General features: G+C 26.0%; 1 protein-coding gene across 3 annotated transcripts; it reads left to right on the top strand.

Annotated features, from left to right (window-relative positions):
- The first annotated feature begins 259 nt into the window (after positions 1 to 259).
- On the top strand, positions 260 to 9,506 carry LOC114127993 (protein scarlet-like). Of its 3 annotated transcripts, XM_027992387.2 has the most exons (17): positions 260 to 416; positions 1,526 to 1,606; positions 2,813 to 2,922; positions 2,991 to 3,092; positions 3,263 to 3,455; positions 4,024 to 4,072; positions 4,139 to 4,188; positions 4,272 to 4,405; positions 5,160 to 5,551; positions 6,144 to 6,303; positions 6,369 to 6,400; positions 6,876 to 6,981; positions 7,533 to 7,757; positions 7,819 to 7,942; positions 8,043 to 8,148; positions 8,297 to 8,397; positions 9,081 to 9,506. In XM_027992387.2, exons 4-17 carry the CDS (start codon positions 3,075 to 3,077, stop codon positions 9,254 to 9,256), a joined length of 1,866 nt encoding a protein of 621 aa, XP_027848188.1. In that variant the 5' UTR covers positions 260 to 416; positions 1,526 to 1,606; positions 2,813 to 2,922; positions 2,991 to 3,074; the 3' UTR covers positions 9,257 to 9,506. The 3 variants fall into 3 exon arrangements, with proteins under 3 accessions (XP_027848188.1, XP_027848190.1, XP_050054505.1); XM_027992389.2 differs by lacking the exons at positions 260 to 416; positions 1,526 to 1,606 and having other exon boundaries at positions 2,592 to 2,922; XM_050198548.1 differs by lacking the exons at positions 260 to 416; positions 1,526 to 1,606; positions 2,813 to 2,922 and having other exon boundaries at positions 2,991 to 3,182.
- Positions 9,507 to 11,138: the final 1,632 nt, after the last annotated feature.

The raw sequence follows: 11,138 nt of genomic DNA, 5'->3' as shown, positions 1-11,138 counted from the left end.
TTGAAATAACTACAAATTAATACTATAAAATATTATTTATATAGATAATTATATCCTAGAACAATAATTATATCGTAAGTAATATCATAGAACACATACATGGTAATACACATATTCATATTAGTACATTACTATAAATATTAGGTTTATACTACATATATTGTCAATTTGTTATCAATTAACAAGACTCATAAGTTAAAACTGTTTAGTTATTACTTTATAACTTAATTTTATAATATAGGTCTAGTAAGTAATAGTTACTAGTTAATTGTATTAGTTTTAAATGTTTTAAATGCTTAAAAATGATGTCTAAAAAAGAGTATGCGTTATAAGAAATTGTAAATATAATTTACGGGTCAACAGAGGTTGTCTTTTCATTTGTTTCCTAAAGACGTTTATAATAATATAATACCTATGTAAGTATTGCATATAGCTGTTTATTATGAAAATCACTAATAAATCATTAAACATTAGAATTATTGTTTTTAAAAATATAAATTATGGTTCTCAAGAATGGGTTAATTTTGCAAACAAATCAAAATTAAATGAAGTTATGAGAACTTTTGATTTTTTACATCTGAATCTAAGATTTTGTACCCAACAGGAGTCCTAATAGGAAATTGTAAGTTTCATTTAACCGTTTGAATAACTATGCAATATATACTACAACATTTATAAAAATTTAAAATTACTTATTTGACTACTTTAATAGTATTAAAATTTGTGAAAAAGTTGAGGTCAAAAGACCATTAACAAAAAAATTCAAAACATGATCATTTTTAGAAAAAGCTCAAATATTTCTCTCAACGCTTAAAGTTAATAACAAGCGAAAAAATATTCTCATTTGTATAATTGGTTGGCAAGAAAATATTAATAGTATTAAACTCTTATACAATGAATTGAAAGTAAACTATGAAATTGATTATTTGTTAAATAGATGCCTAACCCAAGATTGCATTGAATTTTTGTTTTCAACTTTAAGATCCAAAAGAGAAAATAATGTAACTCTGGATGCATCAACAAATTTTTCTGCAATTCAAATATCTATGTACAACATGCTAATTAATTCATCTTATAATGCCAATTGTGAAAAAGATGCATCACAGTTTTTAGCATTATTTTTATTATTTTTAGCATTTTCCAAAGACTTAAGATTAAAGAATAGAGTACAATTATTACATAGCTTGGAATAGTGAATATGATTTTTCAAATAATTATGAAGATTTTTTTAGTAATATGAATAATATTAACTACATTCTTATGAATAACGAGACAGCAAATAGTGTAGCATATTATGGAACATGATGGGTTTGTTCTCAATTAAATCATAAGTCTTGATAGTCTTGTATTGAAAAATTAGCATCCAGTAACAAATTTGACAATAGTGCTCTATTCAACATTAATAATACTTTAATTAACATGAAGGAATATGATGGTTGTAACTTAATGTACAAAAACACTTGAATTTACAAAGCATATAGCTAACTGCATTATTTAATTCATTAATTGAAGAATTGTTTTTTAGGAACATTGAACATGGTAATGGCTGTGGGCTGTAGTACTGTAATAAACAATAATCGCCAACAGGCAACAACTGAACGATAAAGTTTGTATGAAATTATATTATAATTAATATATAAATATGTTAACGGGCGTTGTGAAAAGCCACTAAAGATACATTCTTCGGTTAATTTTTCTTGTCAGAAGAACACAAACATACTTAAACGTATAAAATATGGTAATGCATTATAAAATGATGTGTTTTTATTATTATCAAAAAATGTGGCAATAAAGTAAGAGTACGGATCTCGATTTCCTTGCATGAACTATAATAGTAAAATCAACTGTACCTGCAATGGTATAAAATACTGTTAAACACGCTTTAATTTTTATTTACACGATTTATAAAATACTATATTTATAGTAATAGATTCAAATGATTGTGAATGGTTGAGGACTTCTATTAACGGCACTTTGACGTTAAAAAATTGAAAGTATTTTTCTGGAAACATTGGTATTTTTGAAAAAGCTTCCGGCTTTATTTCAATAATCCTATCCCTCAATCGCTTATTTGCAAACGTATACTGGTTTAAAGCTAATAATAGTTTATTCAGAGACAGCTAATGAAATACTGAAACCGTTAAATTATTAATAATCGTGACGGCATTGTAACAATCCAAGCAGTTTTCGGTTCGTTAGTAATAACTCCGAACACTAAACACGGGAGATAATTAAATTATTTAAATTCATTATCGACAATTTACCTAATTTTGTAATTCAAATATAAATGTATAATCAACGGACAATAAGATATGAGAATATAAAAATGAAATATAATTAATATCGTTTTACGCCGTTGTCCGTTATTTAGACCCTAATATAAACCGGTTTCAAAAAATGCATTGTTATTTTTTGACTTTACTCGGGCCCGATTATAATGTATAGTCTTTTCGTGCATTAAATAATGAATATTATCAGAACATTAAAAATGGTCACGGTTGACTACACGTCCGGTATCATAACAATATTATAATATTATATATTATATGTATACAATATGTAATAAGATGGTCGGTACTCTGCTCAGACGTTTTAAAATAAGGTTTATAAATAATATTACATTATATAAATAATTAAAAAGTATAGAACCAATATGGATTATCGTACCTATAATATAATGTCTCGTGCACTGCCACCCTGTACGCCTAAATATTTGGTAATTTAAACCTATCGCATATTAGTATAATGTATACGTAAATCGTTATTACATAATATATTATTGTATCGTTAATATTATTATGAACTGTTTCAGTGCCCAGTGACCAGTGGTACTGTGACGGCTGTTAGTAACCCTGCAACGCACGGATGTGTGCGCGCTAGTCGTATAACATCTGCACAGTAACATCATCATTCTTCTCTTTAGTATGTTATATTTATATTGTAATCGTGTTATTAGTATAGGTAGGTAATTGAATTTAAATATTTTTTAGTCGGCTGTTGGACAACCGATCGCGTACGCCGCCATATACCGCCGAAATCATAGAACTACGTTATACGTATAATAATAAATAATAATGTTCGAGATGAAAAAAGTGAGTGTTCGGAGCGCAATGGAAGCGCGAATGTTTTTCGGCTTTTGATTTTCGATAACCCGGTTATCATCATCGAATAATATTAACAGTGTATAATACTATATTATGAATATTATAATCTTGTTTTTGCGGTTTTCAAATTACACGAATCCATCCTTTGTTCGTTATAGATGAAATCGTTAAACTTGCGGTATAACGAGATGTGTAACGACTGGGACGGCTTACACGAATATCTAGATCCTAAGAAATACGATCACGGTCAGTTGGTGTTGTCTTGGAAAAGACTGAACGTGTCTGTGGAAAATACCACACAGAATTTTTTTATTTCGTCAAAAGTCACTCGCCAACAAATATTGTACAACGGTTAGTAAGGAAACAGGGCCGGGGATTAAACCGAGACAAGATAAAAAAAATCGGCTCGAAAATCTAAATTAATAAACATTATTAGAGCAGTGTTATTACTGTTTCTTTTGAGTAAATATATACAGCTACTATATTTATTTATATTAAAAAAAAAAAATTTTCCCCAAAAAATATTAAAGCATGCGTAAAAAAAAATATTATGTTATTATTGATAATTAATAATTATATTATTTGTAACTAGGTATCTAAATCATTTTCAGTAATTGGTTTCAAAATAATTATATTCTTAATTAAATATCTAAATTGTCATAGAGTATAATAATATTCAAATATTTATTCTACCAGTTATTAATTATTATTGTGGCAAAAATCTTTATTTCAAAATTATCGGTTATTTTCGAATTTTCTCAATTTTTTAATCCTACATAAATTGTATTTTATATAATCCACGTAAAAATAAAATGTCTGTAATCGGGTGAGGGATATCAGGATTATAAAAAAATCATTAATGGGATAGATTTCGTTTTTGGTAAGTATGTATTTTATATTTTGACGTGTCTTTTTTCAGTTAGTGGAAACGTGCAATGTGGAAATCTCCTAGGAATAATGGGCCCAAGGTAAGATTATATTGTGTTCTTGAATATTTTTTATTTTAAAACTGTAACATATAATTTGTCATTTAGTGGTTCGGGAAAAACTACTTTGATGGCCACTATAAGTCATCGGACTAAAGGTTCGTGGGGTGTATATTTTTCTAGATATAAATTTTTCTCAATTATTACTAATCAGCAGTGTTTCCACACATACATATCTTAGGAAATTTTGGTGGAGAACTATTATTGAACGGTCGTCCGGTGTCCGAAGAAGTCATGATTAAAATATCCGGTTTCGTCCCACAACAAGACGTCACCTTTGATCAGTTGACGACTTTTGAACACTTGTATTTAATGGTATTAATAAAAATAATTTATTTTTTATGTGTCTATTATGTATAAGATACGCTACATGTACTTAAACGATCTGAGGCAATATGACAATCATTACAGCACGATTACGCTCCATGAAATATTGATATTTTAACAAATTCATAATACATTAAACAATATTTAAATTTTAGAAATTCATAATGTCATTAGTACATAGCATAATAAACAATTGTATTTTGTAGAACGACCATGGGGCAAAAATCATTTTACCGACATTATAACTTAATTTTACACTTTATATTATCCTACTATTCGCATAGAGTTCTTAATATATTAGACACCTAGAGTGAAAGTTACTTAAAAATTAATATTATCTATTTAAAAAAATAATATTAGCAAATCTCGAAAAATAAAATTTTAATTTGTAATGGAAACTTGGATATAATTAGAACAAATTAAAATATTTACACGAGAATATTTTAGAGTGATGAGACCACGATTTTGTGCTACAAAATTGTAATTCTTAATTTTTAAAATAAATTAAATAGAAAATAAATACTATTTATTAAGTTATTTTATACATCATTATTATTATTATTATATGGAAAATATTATTTAAAAAAAAAATGTTTACATAAAGTATGTTAAAAATACAACACTTATATACCTCATGACATAGACTACAATCGTGCTATTTGGTAGATTTAATCATTAAAATAATGGGATTAAGTACGCTTTTACGAATCACCCTGTGTATATAAAGTTTCGTTGATTTTAGGCGAATCTAAAAATGGATCGCCGCACTAGCAAAACCGCACTGAAGGATCGCGTCGACTACACTGTTACTGCGTTGGGTATGCGCGAATTTCTGGACACCAGACTGTCGGTGTTGTCCGGTGGTGAACGTAAGAAAATCGCTTTAGCCGTCCAGCTCCTGAACGACCCACCGATACTGTTTTGCGACGAGGTAACCACAGGCCTAGACAGCTATACAGCCACACACATTGTCAACACCCTAAAACGTATCGCGCGAACCGGTAAAATTGTAATTTGCACAATCCACCAGCCCGCTTCCGGCGTGTTCGACAAGTTCGACGAGGTCATATTGTTGTCGAACGGACGGTTGGCGTACCAGGGACCTGTCCCAATGATCAATCAATTGTTTCAAAGGTAAATACATATTTGTTCTTCGTATCATTTTATTATTATTATGTTTAAAGAAAGATTTATAAATCGCTCGTCAGTGTACAACCCCATTATACCATTTAATAATGGTTTTTTGTATCAAATAATTCAAATATAAAAATAGGTATAATATTATATAATATTTTATTAAGTCTAGTACTTCTGTACTCTATAAAAGTTGTCATGTATATTTTATAATATTATATCAGTAGATTAATATTACTATAATTTCCAAGTTATAATTGTATTTAATTATCATCCTTAGTATATAGGTAATTTTAATAACAGAATAACTACTCATTCGAATTTTAAATTAAGTACATCAACGTATTCAAAAAAAAAAAAAAAATGTTTGGGTAATAAATAATTTACTGTAAAAAAGGAGTTTGTAAATGTTAGTAAAGTTTGTATCGTTAAGGATCTTCCTTATGTATTACAAAAAATCTTAAATAAGACTTTAAAAACATGGTATTTAATTATACTTAAAAATTCCTAAAAACAGAATTTAAATTAATTCATTATAAAGTAGGTATATTATATATTTTTTAACTTGAATATATTATAACTTTTTATTTAGATTTAATTACAAATGCCCAGATTTGTACAACAAGGCAGATTTCGTGATTTCTATTATGAATGCCGATAATGAGCAAATAAAAAGAGATGTTGATGAAATGTGTAAGTTATCTTCAACGGACAAACAAACGGATCTCAATTATGATTTATTTAATGACCAAGTAAAATAATCATTATTTAATTCGTTATAGTAATTATCTCATAAATTCAATATCCTCTTTTCCAGGTACTTTTGGATTATACACAACATTTACAAATGTGAGTGATAGCTTGTATAAGCATACTTGATTTTATTGTATTATTTTTCATATTTCAATGAAACAATATATATCTAGGTATAATAAAATATTTACTATAATTATTTCTAAATATATTTCATATTTCATAACATAAATATTATTTTAAAGGTAATAAATATTAGAAGGTAGTGTGTACAATAAAAATATAGGTAGTTACTAATAATAAATTCACGAATACAATTAATGTATGTAATATGTATACATATATAATAATAGGAGTAATCCTTATTCTGAAAAAATAACATTTATTGTTTAAAGGAGATAAAATCTCTTAGTTTTTACAATTTACTAGAATACCTAACTTTGAATAATATAATATTTAATTAACCATTTTCCGATTAACATTTGATCGCTTATATTTCTGGTTTATTCTTTTGAACTCTAAACTCCAAATTTGATACGTAATTGAACATTAATATTTTTCTTTTGTCTAGACAAAAACCATTATGGATTATACAGTTAATATTCATTTTAAAGAGATCTGTCATATGTCTTCTAAGAAATTACAAAATAAAGCTACTGGAATTGGGAACTATAACGGTAATTACATTTCTTAATAATTTATTTAACTAAATTAAATGCTTAACGCTCAACATAAAATAATTATATTTTTGTATATTTTAACTTTCACATGAATGATACATTGGCTGATGCTTGCCATAACCATAAATCATAAGTAGGTATGCAATCAAATATTATGAAAATCAATACAGTATTCACATGGACATAGCTAGGATTTCAATCAGGAAGGGAAAATTAAAACTCGATTTTTTTTTTTTAGTATTTATTTATATTATTATTAAATCTACAGTTTTGAGTCTAAAGTCTTTCCAAAATCAAGCTATTATACCAATCGCTTAAGTGATTTTAATGTCAAATTTACACGTTTTGTATAAAGAAATAGAATTAAATTTGAGACATAAGGGGAGAGACAAGTTCCCCCTGCTCCACCTTCGCTACCCCCATGAGTATTTATATATTATCTATGGTGGCTTGTGGTGCTTGTGTATACAATTTACTATTTAGTCTGTATTATGGGAAAACAAATCGATACACTTAACATAGGTACCTAATAGATATGTTGTACTTAGTTTCTTGGTGTCATATTGTCAACGCCATACATGGACCTGAAGTTTGATACCAAAGCCGTACAAAATTGGCAAGGATTTTGGTTCAGTTTGACAACGAATTCTATTTTCCAGTATTGTTATACGTCTATTATAACCTACCAAGTTGAATTCCCAGTTGTCCATCGAGAAGTCAGCAACAATATTTATACATTGAGTGTATATTATACTTCTCAAATTGTGATAACGGTATGTGTTAGAAAAATAAATATTATCATAAACTTTAACAGATATTTTCAATTATTTACAGTTCATTTGGACAGTTCTAGAAACGATGTTGTATACATATATAGTGTTTTGGGTAGTAGGTATTAACTGGGAGCTATTGGTGGTGACAACGTTCGTGATAAACATGTTGATATGTAGATCATATGGTAATTGTTCACTTGTTAATAGAAATAGAATACTTGAATACATTATAATAAAATAAACTAAAAAGTATATTATTTAATTCCGACTGCTATATGATTATAGGGAGTGTTCTATCAGCTTTTTTTGAAAAATTCGAAAATATTGTTATATTTTCATTGGTATATGATTATCTTGCCGTAGCACTTTCTGGCGTCTACATTTCACTTGGGTAAGTTCATACAAAATAAATACACATTGGTAAATAGGTAATAAATTCATGATGAATAGATTATTAATAATACTAAATGGTATGCACTTAATCATTAACCTTGAATTAGTTATAAAATAAAGTACCTAATATTTTATTTTTATTTTAGAACATTACCATTTATATTGTATTATTTAAAATATTTATCAATATTTTTTCTTGGCTGTGAAACATTATCTATATTACAATGGAAAAACATCACATTCATACGTATGTCAAATAATAATTTACATTGCATCAATACCAATTATTTCGGGGACGTCATTTCGGTATGCAAGTATACTTGTATTTGTATCCCAAAGATAGATTCCCCTTTTTATATACTTTACAGATACAGATTAGTTATTAAAATTAATTGACGATTTTTTGACACAAATAATGTAATTGATGGTTCTAGATAATTTTTTAAATTTCGATTCTCTTTTGTTGTATAAATTATAAATAGGTATATATTTTTATTAAATATTTTAAGTACCTATTTATCAAAAGCGCAGTTTAATATTAACTATCTTAAATTATCTTCTGAATTTTATTTTTCATAATTATTTTTTAATTGAATAGCATATTAATTATCTTCTTGCATTAGGTATATAGAAAGCACATTATTATTTTCATTTTTAATAAAGAAAAGACGATCAGTTATTAAAAATGCGTTATGTGTAAAAATAATTTTTTAATCTGAGAGTGTCTGTATTTATTTTCCGAGTAGGTATAGCTTAAATAATGATTACAGACTGCTGCCTGTATTGGTACTTGGTACTTAGGTAGTTTGTTTCCATTCCATACATACCTCAAAAATGACGTCCCTGTACCAATAATTGATTAGAATACACGTTACGATTTTAACTATTGATTATTTAATATAACATGTATATTGTATGTGTATACTATAGCGTGCCTAGATGTTAATAACTGCCTGCGCAACGGCAAAGAAGTTTTGTTAAGTTATGGCTACGACATTGATCGATTCAACACGGATATCATCATTTTAGGAGTATTTTACATTGTTTGCTATATGCTTGGATATTACGGATTACTTAGGAGAATAAAAAAACAACCAGCTTATTGAATCAAGACTGAAATAAATAATTTTGTTTTTATTGATGAGTATAAGTATACAATAGATGCATTCATTCTTAGCCTATAATTTATTATATCCTGTTTTATTATTAATCATATAAATCACCAATCATTTTTAATATTATAATATATAATGTACAATCATACTATAAATAGTTATAAGATAAATGGTTTTATTACAAACTCACAAACACGAAAAAATACTTTTAAAACATAATGATATTATGTTATTGTATTGGCGAGATTTTATTATTATTGTTATTATTTATTATTATTTTATTATTATTTAACATTGCTCGTGTTTATTATAAAATATATAATAAGTAATAATAATTAGATAATATTTATTTTGTATTATTATTTATTATTTATTTGGTGTATATTATTAAAATTAAAATTGTTTACCTATAAGTTTATGAATTAATTTTTCATTGATTATTTAACTGATTTATGGTGGTTTGTACGTATTTATGTTATATATAATATTCAAACTATTTCAATATGTACTATTACATTATGTCTATTAAAATATTCTTACAATCTTACCTACTTAATTGTATATACTTATAAGTTATAGCTATATTTATAAATGATACATGATAATATATTTATTATTATATTCTACACATTACACAAATATGGATGTAGTTATCGTACAAACGACATTAATTAGTTATTATACCAATACTATTATTTCTAATTTAAATTAAAAACTCAATTTAGCTATCATAATTATATGTTGATTAACATTTATTTAACTGTTCAAAACACTTATTAGACTGTAAATAGTTTATAATATAATTGTATTTTATTCCAGATCTCACTAAAAAGTAAAAACACTTGTTAAACGATGCATCTATAAATCATAATTTTATAAAATATAATATCGATCTCTTAATGTAGATCCCTATTTACTATCATAAAAATATACATTATGTTAATAAAATCAACTATAATAGATATTCAATAAATTTTAGGTTGATTGGTAGTGTTGGTACCTACATAAATACATGTGACAAATGTATTGAAAAAATTAAAATTATTAGATAAGAACAGTTTCATAAAGCTATATATTATATACATTATATTTAGATTCATAATCATAATATGTTTATATATACAGGGTGATTTTTTTATCAAACAACACTCATTATTTCCAAAAATATTCATGTTTTTGAAAATATTTTTTTTCATAGTTTCTAATTGTTAAAAAAACAATGTTTTTATAAAAAAATTATATTTTTATCCTTATAATTTTTTAAGTTTTTTACTTTTTTGAATGACAACATAGATTTTTAATTTCATATTCCAAAGCAGAATAATTTTCTGAGTAATTCGATACATAAAAATCGAATTTAGGGCGAGTAGTTTATGAGTTATACGTAATTAAAGTTTAGCTGCGCGGAGTGGAGTGGTACGGTTACCCCGCAAAATGTTTGTCCACTACTCCGCTTGTTTAAACTTTGAATAAGTATAACTCATAAACTACTCACCCTAAATTCGATTTTTATGTATCAAAATACTCAAAAAATTATTCTGCTTTGGAATATGAAATTAAAAATCTATGTTTTCATTCAAAAAAGTAAAAAACTTAAAATATTATAAGGATAAAAAATATTTAAAAATATAATTTTTTTATAAAAATGTTGTTTTTTTAACAATTTGAAACTATGTAAAATAATATTTTCAAAAACATGAATACTTTTGGAACTAATGAGTGTTGTTTGATAAAAGAATCACCCTGTATATATATATATATATCAGGATGTATAATTTTATATATTTTATATAATGATTAAGTAATAATAATTTATAACCTTTGAGCTAATCTACATTATAGATTTACAGATTACATAATATTATGTGTATAC

This window comes from Aphis gossypii, chromosome 1 (genome assembly GCF_020184175.1).
Source record: "Aphis gossypii isolate Hap1 chromosome 1, ASM2018417v2, whole genome shotgun sequence".
In the NCBI taxonomy this organism is placed as follows: Eukaryota; Metazoa; Arthropoda; class Insecta; order Hemiptera; family Aphididae; genus Aphis; species Aphis gossypii.
Note: the sequence above shows the minus strand (reverse complement) of the source record. Positions and strands in the feature narration are given on the sequence as shown.